The 20,685-nt window shown below is 48.8% G+C and overlaps 1 protein-coding gene across 2 annotated transcripts in view; it reads right to left on the bottom strand.

The window, feature by feature from the left end:
• TEF (TEF transcription factor, PAR bZIP family member) overlaps positions 1–20,685 on the bottom strand; it is a 264,441-nt gene that overhangs the window by 147,354 nt on the left and 96,402 nt on the right. For both annotated transcript variants that reach the window (XM_069652756.1, XM_069652755.1), the window contains exon 2: positions 7,601–7,912. In XM_069652756.1, the coding sequence (XP_069508857.1) occupies positions 7,601–7,912 (312 nt within the window). The remainder of the gene's footprint in view (positions 1–7,600; positions 7,913–20,685) is intronic.

Genomic DNA, 20,685 nt, shown 5'->3' with positions numbered 1-20,685 from the left:
CCTCGAGGGCCTCTGTCGAGCCGACGTCACCGGATGTTTTAAGTAGGACACACAACACCCCTAGCCTCCGTTGTAGTTTTTCCCCAGTACGTGTGGCACCAATCTTCTGCCAGTATGAATACAGAAAGCCTTGCGAAAACGTAAGCTGCAATCGCATAAGAAATTCTGTAGAGGGGCAGGCTGGGAGGGTGCGATGTGGAATACGTCGGAGGAACATCCCAGCGAAAGAACGTTACCAGGTAAGAAAGTAACTTGTTCTTCGAAGGGATTGTGTCCTCCGACATATTCCACATCTATGACAGACTCCCAAAGCAGTACCAACGTAAGGAGGTGGGAAAAGAATTTCGAATTTTAGAATGCCCAATTAAATTGCAGAATAGAGGACCGCCTTGCCAAAGGCCAAATCTTGCCCATAGATAGAATCCAGGGAGTAGTGTTTTACAAAAGTATGGACAGAGGCCCATGTGGCTGCTTCACAAATGTTATGAATGGGAACACCCCTCTGCAGGGCAGTAGAGGCAGCCACACCCCTAGTAGAAGGGGCCCGTAAGCCTACTGGAGGGTCCTTACCGGCCAAGCGGTAACATTTAGAAATTGTCAAGATAATCCATCTAGACAAAGTCCGTTTAGTAACAGCTTGTCACAAACGCCTTCTAGCGTATCCTACAAAGAGCTGGCCTTCCACTCTGACCCGGGACATGCGTGAGATGTAGAAACTTAAAGCTCTCCTAGGATCCAACCTATGGAGCCTCTCCTCTTCCTTACCAGGATGCAGAGGAGGATAGAACGCCGGAAGAATGACCTTCTGGCTTAAATGAAATTCCGACACCTTTCGGAAGAAAAAAAGGACGAACCCCAAGGACAACCCTGTCCTTATGGAACACTGTGAAGGGTGACTTAACCGAAAGTGCCTGCAACTCACTCACTCTGAGAGCGGAAGTGACCGCAACTAAAAATACAGTTCAAGGTCAACAGTCTCAAAGGACAAGAATGTAAAAGGCTCAAACGGAGCTCCCATTAGGTATTTTAGAACCAGGTTCAAATCCCAACTGGGCACCTGGAAAGGTGACGGTGGGAACACATTAGTGAGCCCTTTCAGAAACTGAGAAAACAAAGGAATTTTAAAATAAGAACACTCCTCAGACGAGCGCTTAAATATGGACAGCGCCGCCAGGTAACCTTTAATGGTACCCACTTTCAGGCCCTTGTGGGCTAACTAAAGCAAAAAAGACAAAACCACAGTAATGCCACATGAAAAAGGATCCACATTCTTAACCCTGCAGCAGTCGCAGAACTTCCTCCAACGGCACAGGGATTTCGTTGCAGGCCTTCTGGCCGAAAGCAACACCTCCATCACGTCTTCAGGGCGGTCCCAATCCTTATACCTCAACCTTTCAGAAGCCAAGCAAGAAGGTTGAGGGACTTGCCCTCTGGATGGAGAACCTGACCACCCCCCCCCTCCCGTGAGAGCAGATCGTCTCTGTAGGGAAGACAACGTGGAGGACAGATGGACATGTCGAGAAGGTCCGGGTACCACGTTCTCCTGGCCCATGCCGGAGCAATGAGGCTCATTCGGGAACCGAACCTCTGTAACCTCTGCAGCACTTGCGGAATGACGGGGACTGGAGGAAACGCGTACAGCAGTGGGAAGGAGCATTATTACGAACGTGTTCCCTAAGGATCCTCTTGGAGGAACTTCACGCAAGCAGAATCTTTCGCACTTCCGGTTGACAATGGTGGCGAAGAGATCCACTTGTGGGGTCCCCCAATGGGCGAAGATCTCCAGGAGAATCTCCTGAGCCAGCTCCCAGTCATGAGAGATCGTGCTCTGCCTGCTCAGAGCGTCCGCCGCCACGTTTTTTTGTCTCCGGCCAGATGAACTGCCGAGATCGAAATTTCCTGCTGGATGGCCCAGAACCAGAGCTGCATCGCCTCTCTGCAGAGGGAGAGACCCTGCCCCCCCCCCTTTTTGTTGAGGTAGTGCATGGCCACTGTATTGTCCGTCAGAGTCAGGACATCTTCCCCCGCACAGACGGCAGAAAAGCCTTCAGTGCTAACCTGAGGGCCCTCAGCTCTAACAGATTGATATGGAGTCTGGACTCCGACAGAGATCACAACCGTTGACTGTCAACTCGTTGGCATGAGCTCCCCATCCCGCGAGGGATGCGTCCGTCACGATCGTCACCTCTGGCCAGGGTAGCCAAAATGGAGCCCCCTTCATCAGATTGCCTTCGACGGACCACCACAGAAGATCCTGGGCGACCGAGGGCGGCACCTGAATGGGATCCGACAACCTGCCGGAGGACTGTGACCACTGCATCTTGAGAGCCCACTGCAGAGATCTCATCCGCAGCCTGGCCTCTGGCACCAGAAGAATGCAGGATGCCATGAGGCCGAGCAACTTCAAGAACTCAAACGCAGGGAGAGACTGGGCATGTTGAAACTTGTTCACCTTCTGCAGAATGTGATGAGCCCTCACCTGGGGAGGAAAACACAGCCCCAAGGATGTTTCGAGCACTGCTCTGATGTTCTGGAGCCGCTGGGTAGGTGTCAAGTGAGACTTCTTTAAGTTGAGGGAGAAGCCCAGCCTGTGAAGGGAGTGGCAGGTGACTGACAGATGATCCAGGACTTGCTCAGGAGTGCGCGCCCTGATCAACCAATTGTCCAGGTAGGGGTAGACGTGAATCCCCCCCTTTCCTGAGATACGCTGCCACCACCACCATGAGCTTGGTGAAAACCTTCAGGGCAGAGGTCAATCCGAACGGCAGGACCCGAAACTGAAAGTGCGAGTCGCCAAACGCGAACCTCAGGAACGTCTTGTGGTTGGGATGAATCGGCGCATGAAAGTAAGCGTCCTTGAGGTCGAGAGACACCAACCAGTCCTGAAGTTGAAGGGCCTGGAGGACCGGAGAGAGAGCAACCATCTTGAACTTGTCCTTCCTGAGGAGCTTGTTCAAACCACGCAAGTCCATGATGGGTCTCAGTCCCCCGTCTTTTTTCGAAATAAAAAAATAAGGAGAATACCATCCCTTGTTCCTCTCAGCTACAGGCACCAGTTCTATGGTGCCTTTCTCCAGCAGGGATTTGATTTCCTGCGCAAGGAGCGGATCCAGACTCTTCAAAGAGAGATTCCCTGGTGGATTGTCATGAGGCCTCTGCCGGAAAGGAAGACAGTAGCTGTGAGCTATGATCTCCAGAACCCACACATCTGAAGTAATGGCACACCATTCTACAAGATGCTGCGCCAGCCTTCCCCCAACCGGCGAACCATGAGACATGGCCTCATGACTGAGCTGAAGCGGCTGCGGCAGTGCCTGAGGGCAAAGAGGCAACTACCCGAGCAGCTCTGGCACCTTGAGTACCTTGTTTTCCACCTCTGGTACTCCTACGTTGGCCCCTTTGACTGGCCGCTCCCCTCGATCTACCAAAAGATGAGTAGTATCGAAAGGAACCTCCCCTTCATTGCTGTCCCCTAGGACGAAAAGGCAGAGGTTGGCGGACTGCAGCGCTCAATGACTTCGCTGCAGCCTTTGAGGTCTGCAACCTCTCAAGGCTCTCGTCAGCCTTGCTGCCAAAAAGATGTACACCATCAAAGGGCATGTTGAGAAGCCGGGCTTGTACGTCAGGAGCAAACCCAGACTTCCGCAACCACGCAAATCTGCGCATCACGCTTCTCGCCGCCATGGACCGGCTGACACAGTCTGCCATGTCCAGACCAGACTCAACATATTCACACATGGCATCCTTGCCATCCTGAACGAGGGCAAGAAAACCATCCCGTTCCTCCCCTTCAGGAATATGTTCAGCCGCCACAGAAACACAACTCCACAGAGTGGGAGTGAAACGTGCTAAGGCACATACAGAGTTGGCTGCCTGTAAAGCCATACCCCCGAAAGAAAACACTTTCTTCGCCCAGCCATCAAAACGCTTGTTGTCCCCATCAGGAGGGATAGTAGGGTATGACGCCTGCTTTGCCGGGGCCGTAGCCGCCTGCACCACCAAACTCTCCGGAGTGGGGTGCGTCGTCAAGTAGCAGGCGTCGCTACTGGCTGGACGGTATTATTTCGGCAACAACTTGCTCACTGCCGGGAGACTTTCGGGAGCAGTCCAAGCCGCCGCCACCCTTCTCTTTAAAGCCATTTGAAATGGCAGCACTGGGTCAGTGGGTGGACCTTGGTCAAGGATATCTATCAGGTCATCCTGCAGAAAATCCACTGGTGGCACAGACCACCCCAAGTACTCAGTCACCCTCGACATGAGTCGTCTGTATGAAGATTCAGCATGCGTACCAGGCTCAGGCCTGCCAAACTCGACCTCCAGGGAGGTATCAAGACCACTGGCATCGTGCAAAGACTGACGCAGTTCTTCCAACTGACTATGACCAGATAACAGGTCCTCAGGAACCTCATCAGGAACCAAACCTTCCTCAGACCCTTCATCCACCTAAGAGATATAAATCCCTGGATGAGGGCACAGAAAAAGGCTCAAATACAGGTCTTACCGACTTCTTCAGAGTCTTCTTCGGGGTTTCCACCGAAGCACAGGATACCTCTGATAAAGCATCCTCGAAAGGCGTCGACTGAACGGTGTCGACAGAGCGTGGCGCCGATGGCTTCGACACAGGCCTCGAGGGCGGAGCCCCAAGCGTGTCCTTCGACGGCCTAGGCACCGATGACTTCCTCAGAGGCGGAGCCTCGAGAGTCCCTCGACTGACATGGCGCCGATGGCGTTGACATCTTCTTCGAAGACCTCACAGGCTCCGACGGTCGAGGGCGTCGAGGACCGGGACCTGGAGCGGGCATGGCTAGAGCGATCCACCTTGTCCGATCGGGACCTCGAAGGCGCCCAATGATCGCGCCGACCACCGGAGCCCGAAGGCGTGCGAGCGGTGGCCCTAGCACGTTCCCTGCCGGCTTCTTTCTAAGGCGCGGACGGAATGGAGCCCTGTGACTGAAAAATCGCCACCATCTCCGTACGAAATGCATCCCATTCCGCAGGAGAAGAGTGCTTGTTGGGACAAGCAACCCGCCGACAGGCAGAGTCCTCGGACGAGGAAGGCGACCGGTGACGGCGCTTCCGCGAGTGCCTTGAAGAGGCAGAGGAATGGCGGGAACCACTCCGGGACTGAGACCCCCCCCCTGGATTTATGCCCACGACACGGGAGACGCCTCTCGAATCGTCGGTCGAAAGCCACTTTCGGGGCTTGGAAACCCTACCGACAAAGCTTCTTCTTTCGCTCCCACAAGGCCTTCGATGTTAATGACTGCCAATCGTCACAATCATCCGTGGTGTGGTCCTCACCGAGACACCAGAGGCAGGCGTCGTGCGGGTCCGTAAGCGACATCTTGGAACCGCAGTCCCGACACTTCTTGAAACCCGGCCGCGGGGTAGAAGAAGACGAAGACATGATATGTTCACAAACAAACAGGTTCAAAGAACCGATAGAATAATACTCAGAAGAACCGAGGCGCGCCGAGATCTCCGAAGTGAACACGTTCACAGAAAAAACGGAACTGAGGCTACGGGCGGCGTGGGTCCTACTTATAACATCCGGTGACGTCGGCTCGACGGAGGCACTCGAGGACAGCGTATCGACGTCATGGACGCAGGGCGCAGATGCCGAAAATGTTCCGAAGCAGCACAGCTGTGGTGATTACCTGTCATAGATGTGGAATATGTTGGAGGAACCAATCCCTTGAAACCACTACCTCTTAATTTCTATTAGGTGTCCCATCTGGTATCCTGTTCGAATCATTGTTGGGGTGGGGTGAACATTTCACTCTATGTGGCTCATTTTATAGGGGTGCAATGGCTTCCACGACCCTCTAACGGTCTGTAGATTGGTCCTGTGTTTCAGGCTTTCGCACCCATCATTGTAGCACCACGGAGTAGGCTTCAGCAGTGGCGTTAGTCCAGTTTAAAACTTGTATAATAGGAACTTCCATGCAATCCAATTAAATACTGTTCCTAGTAGTTACAAGGGAGGGGAATTTCATTAATGGCATAGGGGAGAGCATCATAATGCTGATCTACCCACTGTTCATTTGTTTACTTTCACCTCCTGTAGGTTCCACCATCGTCCAGAGGAACCCTGCATACATGCTTATTGGATTTGCAGGGTTTGGGGGCATTGTGTTGCTGCTTATTCTGCCAGGCATCCACTGAGGGCCATTTGAAAAAGCGGCTGCTCAAAAAGATAACTTGGCAGTCTCAACAGATGGTTTCTTTTGTTTACAAGCGGAGAACCTGGAATTGGTTACTCCTTTACCCATGGATTGATTGGTTAGTCTATTTTTGCTACAGTAAAGTGAAGCGAAGCCATTGATATCACATTTCTATTTGTACTACTAAAAACATTCAGTATTTTTCCACACACCTTACATGCTTTCAGGGAAAGTGGTGGCAGGAAGAAAAGAAATTGTATTTGGCAGCACAGCAGCACAGCAGCCCATCAACTGTGGGGAATGATCCCTTTGTTAAAGTTGGACTTTGAAAACATTCTAAAAAGTGGGTCTACGCCAACCAGGACATTCAAAAGGGTTATGGATATAATCTCTTTGAAACTGGAGGGACCATGTTAATCCTTGCACTCTTATGCTATTCAACCACCCACCAAACTGTTGAGGAGTACTTTTCATGTTTAGAGGTTCTTCCCACATCTACTTAGGGCTACAATCATCTGCTGTGAATCACTAGGAGGTTCAAAAAGGTACACGTGGCCTGCAGGGTCTACACTGAACTCAGCACCCTTAATGCACGGATATATCTGAACTGCTTTGATTGCCACAGCCACCATAACATTTGGCCTCTACCTACCAGTTTGACTGGGACGATGGGGTCAAATCCTGTCTATCAAGTTGAATTTTCAGATCTATGTTGGGTACCACATAGTCTTGCAAGAATAATGCCAGTCTAGCAATGTAATAGGTTTCCCATCATTAGGTTTGCATCTTCAAGGGAGAATCAACTTACTAAAAAAATTTAAAAAATAAAAAATGGGACAAATGGAAGTCAGGCTGCATGACAGATCAAGAAACAAATCATAGGAAAAGAAAAAAAAAAGAAAAAAAGTAGTAAATGTGTGCATTATAAAGCCATCAAAATGGTACAAATGCACACCAAATAGCCAAAAGATCTAAGAAGCAAGCAAATGTCCAGAAATCATTCATGCAAAGTGGAAGAGTTACAACCAAGCAAAACACAGTGGGTGTAGACAATTATTGAATAACGTTGTTGATCAGGATTCTGTACTCAATGCCCCCCATTGCATGAATATATTTAATAGGTGACTAAAACGACTATTATATACAAATACAGCGAATCGTGCAACATTGCATGAATATATTTAATAGGTGACTAAAACGACTATTATATACAAATACAGCGAATCGTGCAACACTTTGAAGTGAGCAGAAGTTAAATGTAGCTCTTTTGGTATCAATGTTGCGAGAAGCACAAATTGTCAAGGGTCTCTGCCTTTCCTGAACTGTGTGCATACTTTACGCCTCCATTTTCTGACATGGCCATCTGCAAATGGTGTTCTTTCCTTGTGTGTATTTGGGTGTGTGGAGTATGCAGGAGTTTCTTGGCAATCTCTTACCTTTCTCTTTAGAGTTGTTGAAGATGTCAGAGGGCGAGTGCGGAGATGACAAGGAGGTGCTGGCAGACTCATCTTGTGCTTCTAACTTGGCAACAGGTAGAAGTTGACTCTGGAGGCGAAGGTCCAGGTGGCCTGGGCCAGCAGGGATTCCATTCTCCAGCAAAAACTCGTCCAGGTCCATGTACTCAAGATGGAAGGACTCGCCATCGTATGGTATGGTTTTGTCCCAAATAGGTGGCATAAGAGCAGCCGAGGCCAGCACAGTGCTACCCAGGGCCTCGCCATCATCAGATTTTACCTTGTCCTCTTTATCTGCAAGTGACGACAGAAAAGGGTTAAATAAGTCAGACATGGACTAATTGGAACACAAGACAAATGCTTTCCTGCTCGCCTGCAACCAGAATGGAGAGCCCACTTCCAAGTACAGGGTCATCAAGTTCACTTTAGCAGCTCAAATAGACCATCCAAAGCCCCAACAAACCAAAACAATGCCTCACAGACCATGTCACAACTCACATTACCATCTCAGCTGCTTCCCCCTGCCCTCCCAAAATGGTCTGAAAATTCCCTCAAAAAGGTAACTGCCTCAGTCGCCATTAAAAAACATTGTCATGGTAACTTTTCCATAAGAGCAAAAAGGTTTTCAAGCCAACTTGCTGTTTCATCGCCTAAACACTTCCCATATTCTAGTAAGGGTATAATTGACTATTATACCACAGTCCTGTATCGCTGGTTTAGTACTGCATGCCGTTTTTCCAAAATTTAGCATGGAATTTTAAAGGGTACATTGTTATCAAAGCGATGCTCTTGCTGGCGATATTAACATTTTCATTGGTTACGCCTCCAATAAAATATCAGACAACAGCAGATAGTAGGCTGCATATCTTTGAGACTACACAGGCAACAGGACTATTTTTAGCACATATAAAGCTGCATGTGTTGTATTGGCATCTTCCAGAAAAACCTTGCACCTCCCAAAAGTAAACATAACAGTCATATAAAGCAGACATGAAGCTTTCACTTAAAGGACCATGTCCCTGCTGTGGATAGTATGGGCATGCTGCTGACCCGTTCCAATCTTCCATCTTAAAATGGTACACATTAAATCCCATTTAAATGGTGGCTGTCTTTAAATGTCTATTGTCAGGAGGCATTTTCGAAAGCTTGTGTTCATGCCCTAAAAACACAGTCTTGATATAAGCAAGTTTTGAATTTGTTCAGATGTCCTGCATCTCATCTATAGGCAACGTGTTTCAGCAGGCAAGGTACAAATCTCAGGAGGGGAGTGGGCCAACAAATGGTGACCAGGGACTCACATTTTGAACCCACCACTGGCTATTGTCTAGTGATAACGGACTATGTGCGAGTAAGAAAGTGTGCTGTGTGTATGTGGCGACTTGAGGGACAACTAGCTTTTTAGAAGATTTTGTTACAAGCAGTTACCAGATGAGTACAATTCAACTCTACTAGCAAATTACAGGCAAGTATGTTACTTTTAAAGAAGTCTCCGATAAAAGGGAATCTGTGTTGATGAAAGTTTGGTCCAATTAATCGTTGTGAAGTGCCAGCTGTTGGTGCAGGTCAATGCTGTTCACATCCAATTATAAAGATAGCATCAATGTGAAAAGCCATGGCAACTTCTGTGCGTTTGCAACAAAGATAAGACAGTCGTCAGACGCCAAAGCCAGTCAGTGGCCCAATGTAACCCTTTGGACCGGGGGTGCCCTGTAGTAAACCTCAGATCAGATGTTCTGCCTACTTTCAGTTTTAGCTCCCCATCTCCCACCCCGGTTAGTCTCTGCTTCACAGAAGGCCACTGCTAGTGGATCCTAAAGTCCCTAGGACACCTGGCATCTGCTGGTGGTTCCTACTGCCCCTGGGACATCTTCAGCAATTGACGACAAATTCCTAAAGTGATGACAGCTGTATTCTCGGGAGAAGGGCACATGGCGATGTTGGAAGAAAACAAAATTGTAAAACCCAAAGCCCCCGGCTGCTGAACAGCATCGGGATAAAGCGAGTCCAGAATCACAGCTCTTCTGGTGTTGGAGTCGGTGCTAAACTGGCTGCTCTTGCTTTCATTTCTTAGTGTCCACAACCCAGGTCTCTCCTTTCCTTGTCCAGGTAAAACTGCAGGCTTGTCCAGGATCAGGCAATGAGGAAAGCAGGCCGACAGTTTTTCCCACCAGTCAAGAGAACAAGGCACTGATGCAGGGTCCTTGTCTCCACAGGGTAGTCAGATCCGAAGCAGAGATTCGCTTTAAGAAGGGTCTTGTATAAAACTTCACGCCAACAGTGTTTCCTCACGATTGTCAGTCCATGGAGTCTCCCCTCTGGTCTTCAGGGAGGCAATGCCTACCACGAGATAAAAATTGCAATGGCTCAGATGAATCAGTGCCTTGTTCTCTTGACTGGTGGGAAAAACTGTCGGCCTGCTTTCCTCATTGCCTGATCCTGGACAAGCCTGCAGTTTTACCTGGGCAGGAAAAGGAGAGACCTGGGTTGTGGACACTAAGAAATGAAAGCAAGAGTAGCCAGTTTAGCACCGACTCCAACACCAGAAGAGCTGTGATTCTGGACTCGCTTTATCCCGAGATTTGGGGTCTCAGCCTCCAATAGTACTTGTGCATCAATTCAACATTTGATAGCCACTTAATGACTTGGTATTGATATTGATATTTTATTTCTATTGCGCTCGTACACAAGTGTTTCAGAGCGCAACAAGGCAAGGGAGGGAAACAGGGGAGAACAAAACAGCGATATTACTAGGCCCAGTGACATTGAGAACGCGCAAGTGCATGGCAGAGGGGGAGGGGAAAAGTGCATGGAAGGGGAGAGAAGTGGAAAGTGCGAAGCAGAGGAGAAACAGATAAATAACAATAAATAAATAATAAAGGCAACAAACAGTGGTAGTGCAGCCAGCAATTTGCAAGTGCAAGGCCAAAATGCAGCAGACAGGGTAGGTCTGATAAGTGCAGGAAGAAAAAGGGGTGGCTGTATGGGTACAGATACAGACCCCAGTGCAAGGGGTGGCCCGGAGGCAGTGCGGGAGGGTGGCGGGGTGAGCAGGTACCTGGGCCTGGAGGACAGATGGTGCCCAGGTGCACGGTGCCAAGAGAGAACAGATCAGCAGGCGAGAGGGGGAGCGAAGGCAGACGATGAGAGGAAGGTCTTGAGTTGCTTCCGGAACCGGTGATGGTTCTCCTCAAGTTTTACAGTGGCAGTGAGGCTGTTCCAGAGGGAGGCCCCAGCCAAAGACAGATCTACCCCAAGCTCGCTTCTTTGAAAAACGACTGACCCTGAGGGAGTTAGAGGTAGATGAGCGAAGAGTTCGAGAGGGGAGGTATTTGCGGAGGGATAGCTGAAGGTATTTTGGACCCAGGATCCAGAAAGCCTTGTGGACAATGCAGTGGGTTTTGAATGTAATCCTTGCATCCACTGGGAGCCAATGGAGAGATTTCAGAGCTGGAGAGATACGATCCCAGGGCTTGAGGCCAAGGACAAGTCTCACAGCCCTGTTCTGGATTAGTTGCAGAGGGCGGAGAGTAGAGGCAGGTAGATTTAGAAAGAGGATGTTACAATAGTCCAACAAAGAGAACCAGAGCTTGGGATACCATGAGCTTCTGGTGGAAGGAGAGGAAAGGCAGAGTACTTCTGAGGAGGTGCAGTAGGAAATTTGACTTTTTAGAGACCTCAGATGTGGGCAGAGAAGGAAAGGGTGGAGTCAAAGATGACCCGGAGGTTCTTAGCCTCGCAGGTGGGGGTAGGAGGAGGGCCAAGGATGGTGAAGGTGTGCCGATGAGGAGGATCTCCGTCTTGCTGGCATTCAGACAAAGATCATTGGCGGCACACCAATCTTGAATGGCAGTTAGGCAATCGGAGATGAGAGAGGGAGAGGAGGTGGCAGAGGGAAGCCTGAAAATGAGTCGAGTGTTGTCAGCGTAGCACTGGAAATTTGAGCAGAAAGTGGCAATGCAGTGGGCGAGAGTTGCCAGGTATTGGTTGAAAAGCCAGGGCGAGAGGTCATACCCCTGGGGAACACCACAGGTAGAGAGGAATTTAGATGAAAGGAAGGACCCAAGTTGGACCTGGGAGCGTCGATCTGAGAGGAAAGAGGTCAGCCAGGCCAGAGCCTGATCAGTGATACCCAGTGATACTATCGGTGATAGTGGTAGGTGCCCCTTTCAAACTTGGTCGGTATGCCTATTCCTGTCAGAGCCATATACATTCCAGTCTATCTGGACAGATTCATGTTTTCAGATTCGTTTTCTTCGTGTCTCTGCACAATGTTACACTCGTTAAAAAGGTCTTTACTTTGCCCCTGCACAGCTAGCGCCTTTTCCTTCCTTCTGCTTTCCTTAAACTGCTTTAAGCTTTCTTTCTCTTTCCACTCTGTTCCGCTTTATAAGCTTTCTCTCACTTTTACATGCCATGCCGCTTTACAAACCATCTTTCTCCCGCCCCACTCAACCCCATGCTCCCGAGTTTCTCTCTCACTGACATGAAACGCACCGGGCAGCGCCGCGTTGATGAGCGGTCTCTCTGGGTACAGAGGGTTGAGGTCAGGGTCTCACCACATGCCTCTCAAACACCTTAGGACAGGCACCAGTCCCAAAGGAACGAGCATGTCACCGGACAACAGCAGGATGCAGGTTACCTCGCTCCAGCTCCTTGTAGACACTGCTCCCTGGGGGCGTGGCTTGATGGCTATGTGAAGGGACGCAGCTTTTCCGGAGCTCCAGTTGATCCTTTACTGATCCTCTGAATTAAGGGAGAATGCGGGCGTTAAAGCAGGCTGGCAGCACACCCGGGGACGCATGAAGGTCCAGGGCACACACTGTATCCAGCGCGAGGCTGATGGCGGTGATTGAGGGGAGCTGCGGCTGAAAAGAGTCTGCCGAGTGCCTGAAACTGAAGGGCAACCAAAATGGCGGCGGCACACAAAGGGTCATAAACTGACCAAAACATTGCAGCCGCGGACAGAGGTGGCTGGCGCCGCGGAAGCACCTGCTGCAGCCCTGCTGCAAGTGTAGAACCCAGCAGCGAATGCGCGGTGCTGAGCCCGGCTGGAAGCGGCCGGTCGGGCAAAGGAGGTGAGCGCCGACGTTGGAGGCTGCAGTCGGGTGGCGGAGGACCCCAGGATTATATCGCCGGGGAAACACAGTGGAAGGTGGTGGTGGATCACCGTGGGCTACATAGCCTACACCGCGAACGGGGTCGAGAGGCGGCCCGAAACTTATTAGCCTACAGACTGTGGAGCCCCCGCTGGGATATAGCTGAGGGGGCTGCATGAAGAGCGGAGCGCTGGCCCTGGCCGGTGTCCGGCGGGCTCTGAGAGGCCGGTGGCCTGAAGCAGCGCGCGCATGACAGTGTTGCAGGCGGCAGGTGCTCAGAGGAAACGGCAGCTGCAAGGGTGCCTGCCGGGCGCCGGCACCTGCCTACAGGACGCCCAGTCGTGAAGAGCTCACACGGGGTGTGAGCCAGGTGGGCTGCACAAGTTAGAGGTGCCAGTCCCTGTGAAGGCAGACACATAGAAGAGGGCCCCCCCCCCCCTGCGGGGACCCTACAGGGCATTGCCTGACTGGAGCGCACCGGCGTAAGGTGCAAGAAGGACAATGGGAATAGCTCTCGGAGGCGCACAACAGTGTTGAGAAGTGGCGGAGGTAGCTCTGAGAGCGCCGCCGCACGGGATTCCCCCCACACGGGATTCCCCCCGCTCGGGGCTGCGGCTGGATCTTTGGTGGCATGACTCTTTGGGGGACACTCTGGGAAAAGAGGAAAAAAAATAATAATAAAAAATAAAACAATAAAGACACCGCATCTCAGGAGCCATGCACATGGTGCCGTGGCACAACACACATAAGCTGCCTGCACGAGAACGGGCCCTGGGATGCCCCACTACCCATGAGTAGGGTGAGATAGAGCTGATACTGATACTGGGCTGTACAATGAAGCCAGAGACACGGCTGTGAGCCTGAAGACTGCGGGGCCGGACAGACCCCGGTGCAGAAAGGGGTAGAAAGAGCAGAAGCTTCCGACCACCAGAGGGCCAGCTGAACGGTAACAAGTGGGCGCACATACGTGGGAGGACACAGTCCATTCCTAGAGTGCAACAGGGGAGGTCCCCGAACAAGGTTACCAGGCCCTAGCCTCTGGAACAGCACAACCCCAAGTGGACCCTCGCAAAAGAGGCGGCTGCGCCAACACATACGCAGGCGGTACGGCATATTGTCGAATAAAGTAGTAAGACCGAAGAGCAAGCAGCCCACGTTGGAGGCTTATGCAAATACATCTGCCAGGGCGGAGGGAGTCCAAAGCAAGGACACTGCTTCCTAGCCACGATGCAGCCCCTCACAAACACGGGGCCAACATCTCGGCACGCCCTTCTCCTTCACGCTGCAGGTCCTTCTGCTCTCTGCTCCTTGGCCTCTCTGGTCCAAACAACATCTCCTGCTCGCTCTCTTCTCTGAAAAACCACACTTTTTATAGTTGACCAAACAATCAAGTGGAGTCGGGTGCGAGTGGTCATTATCACATGCCTGACTGTTAGTGGGACAACTTGTGTTCTTTCTATAGTAGGTTTCCCCCATGTTATTTCTGTGGGTAATCACGGATTATACTTTTAGCCCGACCACTCTTACATTTGACCTTCTCACAACCTCGCCTTTTACTATTCATTCATACTTTCTCTCTACTTTTAACAGTTCATCCTTTTTAGTGGTGATTTCACTCTTTGTTTCTTTCAATAATTATAGCAGTTTCCTTTTCAGCACTTTAAGTCCCACCATACTTCATTCACTATAAGCTTTTCACACTGGACTTTTCATGCAATCACTTTCAAAGAACTTGCTTTGATCATACTCGCACTGAAAGCATCACAGCGTTTCAGGTTCCTCTGAAACTTACTGGTGCTCCTGCTTGAAATGTGCACATACTTCTCGGCACTCCTCCATTGCCTCTGGGGTTCATCAGTTTGTCCCTTTTGCATTCTGGAGTTCCCGCAATACCGGAGGAGAGTGAACACACGCTTGGGATGTCAAAAAAAGCGTTTTTCTCCAGCCCGTTTCACGCTATACAGGCTCTGCACCACAGAGCTCCTTCTCCAGCGCCCCTCACTAGAGTAGACCAGGTCACATCAGGGCTCCACCGTTGGTGCCTTCTGGACAACAGCCTGGCTTCCTGCAGCTCCCACCAGTGCTTTGCCTGGCACCATTCAAGCTTGTAGCTTCTGCCGCCACTACTGCTTCATACTTCTTCTGTACAGCGTCCCCAGCTTCCTTTAAGTGTGTATTAGTGCTCCACCTTTTATACTGGCTAGGAGGTTTTATAGGAGTCATGTGTGAGTAGTTGTTCAGCTCTTCCTGACCTTGTTTATGGGGCAAGATGGAGATCGTCCATAGGAACTGACGGTGCATTGGTCCCTATGGGTAATCTTCATAATTCTGGTCTGCCGATTCCCAGTGGTTTTAGTAAACAGTAGTGGGGAGAATTATGGGAGTTGTAGTTATCAGGAGGGACTATAGAAAAACCCTGGGGTCTCTTGTCAGGGTAAAAGGGGCGAGTGTAGGAGGTTGGTTGACAGTATCCCATAGCAACTGAAGGGGTGTCAGGTAGGGGTACACTGAAAAGGGGCAAATACTTTGTCTTTCGCTTTGATGTTTCATCATCAATACCCGAGGTTCTGGGCAGTGAAACACCCTCGGGTTGTTCACACCGCCTACCAAAATAACATTTCATGATTTTATGGGGGCAAATTTTCGGTAGCCCACAAAACAAAAATAGCTAGTTTTTTTGTCCCTCCCACCCCCAGCCTTTATTACTGGCGGGATGTCTTTGAAGTCAGGGGATTTCACCTTCCGCAACCCCTTTTCCCCAACCCACCATCTTCCTCCCCATCCAAGATACCCCTACCCCATTAACATACAATATTGCACTGACCTCTCCTGTCCGCGCTGAAATCATGAGGTGCTGAAAGATATATATGTAATGGGACCAATACCAACCAATACATTGCCTGAGCGGCTGTATTTATTCAATTAACTTGTCAAATAGTGTACATCAAATCATTCATCATATTCAATTGACATTCATAAATATTTCAGCGTATATATAGTGGAATATGATTAGTTGATGTACAGATGATAATGCAACTTCCTGTAACAGGATCGGTCTCGTTGAAAATGAGTTGTAGGTGTGCTGTGACACCGTCTATACAATTGAAAAGGGGTGGTTGATATAGGTCTATCGGTACATTTGCCAACACGTGTTTCAACCTATTTAGGCCTTCTTCAGGGCAAACAGATTACATCCATTTATCAAAATGTTGATAATCTTAACACCATATCAGCCAAAACTGCCCACAAAAGCAACACTAAATGTAATGAGAGGGGAGATAAAAAAAACAAGAGAGAGCAAATTGTCATATTAAGAATTCCAACTCTTGGTTAACCTAATAGACACCATTGATGTGCATGCAAACACATGCAGGTACTTTTGCACATTGATATAGTGAAGTCTTAACACAAATATGGCAGCCTCCATTCATATTCTGAACCCAATCTATATTATAATCCCATTGGAACATATGATACTCGAGTATTCTCTACCCCATTACACACACGCAACACACATTAACACACACCAACATGTACTCCAGTGACGACTCCTCCTGGTCCTTTAGTGCGCACTCGTGTGCAACAGGGGCATGACAGTTAGATTTAGAAACCACGCTCTATACAGTCACAGAGAGGTCTTTCTAAAATCTGTCTTTTTTTCTATTCGATGAATAGAAAGGCATTCAGACTCAATACCCGATTGTTATGCTTTAACTATAATGGAAAGCTATTAGTTTTTGTTGTAGAAAAAAGAAGGATGAACAAGAGGGATGTGGAACTCTAATTGCATGAGTGATCCGCCTCCGCTCTACCGCCTCCAACAACACAGCCCAATTTGAATACCGACATTCAAGGGCTGAAACGGTGGCTCCTAAGGTTGCCTGCAATCCGATGTCTATGTGCAAAATGCAGTCTGAGAAATCCTATACTGCAATGGGCCATAGCACCAATTGCCACACTGCTACGGTAGGGTTCCTCTTCTAGACATTATGTGCCATCTAATGCTCTTCTGTCTCAGCAACGGATTATACCTGGGCTTACATTTGGGTACACATGCTAAAAACATCCACAAACTGGGACGTTGCCAGCTGCAGTGCAGGATAGCCACAGTGCATGCCAGCCGCAACTTGGGGGAGCTCCTGCGGCACCACCCAAACATGGCAAAACTTGCTCTCCCCTCAAAACACAAAGCAGGAGGAGATGAAAGAGGGAGGACCAGAGGGCTCGGACTCTTGCATACAAATGGCGAGTAGAAACTGACATCCCAAGACTATTGCAGCCAACCGTTGACCGCTTGTGCACACACAAAACGAGATGTATAGCTGAAGCACCCTACTACCTATTGACAAAGGGCCTGTGGCTCTGAAGACTAGCCTATGAAAGATATGAGGAGATGGGCATAGCAGGAAATTGGGCAGAAGACTGCCAGCCAGAACCAAGCGCGACAATGAGCCGGGTTAATGAAGGCAGGGGGTAAAAAGTTGGAAGGTACTAGCCAGTCAGTAAAAAAGTCACTTGCCACCTCAATGTACGTACATACATACATAACACGCACACCATTTCTTACTAGACAAGAGGCAAATATCACTAGCCAGTAGCTAGTGGAAAGAGCACATTTTGCACCCCGACTGAGGCGAAGAGTGCAGAGGAAAGGCATGGAAGGTTCACAGCCAAACCCCATCAGCCAGCAAATACGAAACGGGCAAAGGGGACAATGGACCCATTCCTACTCAGTCTCCTCGCGAAAGCGCTCCAGTAAGCCAGATCTGTTTTGTAAAGCTGTAATGCGACCCTAACAAAGTATAGATGGTGTATTTAGATGGCCGTAAACCAATCTCCTCACATAACCACCACCGCGAACACAGATTCGCCAATATAACCATAGGGCGTCCAGCTTGTGTAACCTTCGCTATTTTGCTTCTTTCCTTTCTGTCAAACGCTTTTGCAAAAAAGTTAAAATGCTCTTTAAGCTCATGCAGAGTACGAGGCCACCAGTTTACATGTTGATAGATCAATCCAAACAGGAATGCCGAGCAATGCAGAAATACATTGTTTTCCTCCCTCACTAAGTCCTTGAGAGCGGGCAAGCAGAAACAACGGCATTTAATCAGCAGACCAGGTGGCAGCCTGTCTCGCTGCAGCTGTAGAAATAGGTAGTTAAAGGCATGAATTATACGTTTTCAGCGGTCCTCCTTCACGGATCCTCCTCAGAAGAGACTGACCCCTAGTTCAAGAATAGAAACTAGTAGATAAGGTGCTTTGGAATGTGTCTCCCTCTAGAACGCGATATCCTTGATGAACAAGTGCTCTGTGTTCCTAATAACAAAGCAACTGTTGCTAAAAGGATAAGAAACTTGTCATAATGTGCCATATTTGTCGCAATTGTCAATCACCAAACCCTACCCTCAGAAAGGGCGGTTCTGATATTCCGTCAAGGCGGTTTTGTATATATGTGACTGTTTGTACGGTGTTCGCTCTCTTGCGTCTCACGAGGTTGTTGCAAGACGTTAGACCCAGTTGGCCGACTGAGAAACTTTTTTTTTTTTTGTGCAATAAACCATATTACTTGGAAAATCGAACCCTGTGTCTGACGTATGACTAAGTATATGGTTATTTTGCCTCATCTCCATATGCAGAGGGTCTTCAGGGCCTAGCAAAAAATGGCGCCCAAATAGGGACCCTCCCCCTTTTTGCTTCATCGTATACGTTAAGTTCGAAGAAGGTGAAAACTAATCCAGGACGAGGCCGTCGAGCCGGGCTTGAAAGGTGTTCGGGACGCCCCTGTGAAAGTGATGAGACTCCTTTGCAGATCTGTACACAGCCTATCCCTGATCGACGGGCAGCGTCCAGAGAGCATTGAGGCGAGGGTCCCAAGACGAGGCAGATTGAGCCAGATACGCAGTCACGACGATTCTTGGTTGCGTCTGCATACGGACGATTTGCGTCTTGAGTGATGAATTGATTGATCAGGTGAGTTGTGCCCTGATATTGTATTGAGAGTTGCACTTGCAAGATCAAATGCCCAGGGTAAGATACAAGTTAGATCAATTATGCCTGGGATATTGTCTTCCTGTCTAGCGTTTTTTTTCCGCTCCAGTAGACAATCTTTGGAAACTGGCCAGGTTGCGCCACCTGTGGGGCGCCAGCGTTTGAAATGTATGTGAAGAATGGAATAGGGGCAATAATGTTTAATGAAATTTGGCATAAGCAGACCAGACATGTAAAAGACTTGCAGTGGCCTAACGATGGGACTTTTGAATCGTCACGTATAGACCACTTAGACTCAGTATTGCTACGCAAGAAGGCACGCCCAGCGGCGTTCGATGTCAGAGACAGGAGGGAGGAAGCTAATCTCCATTTAAGAAATAGGGAGAAACATGCACGAAGACATAAATCAAACAGAAAAAGCGCTAGAACTAGATGAGCGCAAAGTGACGGAGGATATCAGGAGACAGGAAAGGAGCTTTCAATTAGGCATGCAAAAATTATATCCACAACAAGATTTGCACACTTCAGATGAACTAATAAATACAATTTTAAATGAACGAAGGAATGAACGTCCTCAAGATAATATCAAACCTATTGCACCTTTACCCATTGCCCCTCCACCTCAGTTGACACCACCCATTTCTGTTGTCCCGTCTGCACCAGCTCCCCCTGTACACGTGACACAATTTCCTCCATTGCCAACAGAGCATGTGTTAGCGGCAGCCGCAGGAGGCAGTTCTGCAGAGGTGGGGTCTGTGCTGAAAGGGAGCACAAGAGTAACACGTAGCACGGTTAGTAGGTAGAGAAAAGAGCAGCTGAGAGAGTGGGCAGAGATGTATATTGAAGGCAATGATGAGGAGTTCCACGTTTGACTTTAAGAAGCTTGGCGAACAACAGGTACTGTTAGAATGCATGGGGGAGTATCTTGTAAAAGAACGGAAGAAATTTAGAATGCATGGGGGAGTATCTTGTAAAAGAATGGAAGAAATTGACCGGTACAATGCCACTGCAGGAATTGCGAGATTTAAATGTTTTTTCCCCGAATACGAAATGATGCGTTGGAGGTACGAGAACATGTGGCCCGACTATTTGTGTTTAAAAGTGAGTTGGATCCATTAACTGAAGAACTAAAGAAAGGTAAACAGGTTCTACCATATGTCCAGCAGCGATTTTTACCGCCATTAAAACCTGTTACTGAAGAGATGAAAATGTGTACGCGTGAGACGCTCAGATCGATTACGATACCACCATTATCCCTATGGAAGTGCATGAAATGTTTAGCGAGTATACACCAGTGATGCAAAGAAAGGTATTACAGGTAATGGTTGAGTATTTGCAAGATGAGTGTTTGAGGAAGAATTTATGTTGCCCCCCTGATTTAATGACAATATACAAAAGAGCATTTTTGCTAGAAACTGGAAAGGCCGCTCTCTCTCGATTTAGCCCTATTGCTTGGTAAGCGAACAACTGGGGAAGCCACTAGTTTACAATTGCCCATGAGAGAAGTGCCCCCTACGTTCGTCCCGAAAGTAGAGATAGCCGCTGCTAATGGAAATCCATCACAGGTAATGGAAGCCCACTATACTGCACAATTCGTGCACGTCCCTTTTAGAGACAGGAGGTAAATAACATAAAGCAATCGATCCCTGATCTTAGGAAAAATCCTGCAGGGTTTTATAAGGAAATTGAATCTGTTTTGAATTCATCTGTTTTTACAATGAGTGATATTGACTTATTTCCCGTGATCCTTCCAGTTGAGGAGATTAGGAATATATTTTGGTTGATACATGGCAAAATCTGATTGTAAGCGATGCGGATAGAAAAGCTGGTGAAAAACCGCCACCGGTCATGTTAGCCTTACCAGCTCGGATAGTACAGAAATTGAAAATCTTAGTACCGGAGAGAAGGATTGTATGGGACAAGTTAACGGCTTGCGTGCAGGGTAAAGATGAGGCTGCAACAGATTATTTTAAATCGATTTGA

Source organism: Ambystoma mexicanum, chromosome 3p (genome assembly GCF_040938575.1).
Source record: "Ambystoma mexicanum isolate Mex_15411 chromosome 3p, UKY_AmexF1_1, whole genome shotgun sequence".
NCBI classification, from domain to species: domain Eukaryota; kingdom Metazoa; phylum Chordata; class Amphibia; order Caudata; family Ambystomatidae; genus Ambystoma; species Ambystoma mexicanum.
The sequence above is the reverse complement of the archived record's forward strand: the minus strand, read 5'-3'. Positions and strand labels throughout refer to the sequence as shown.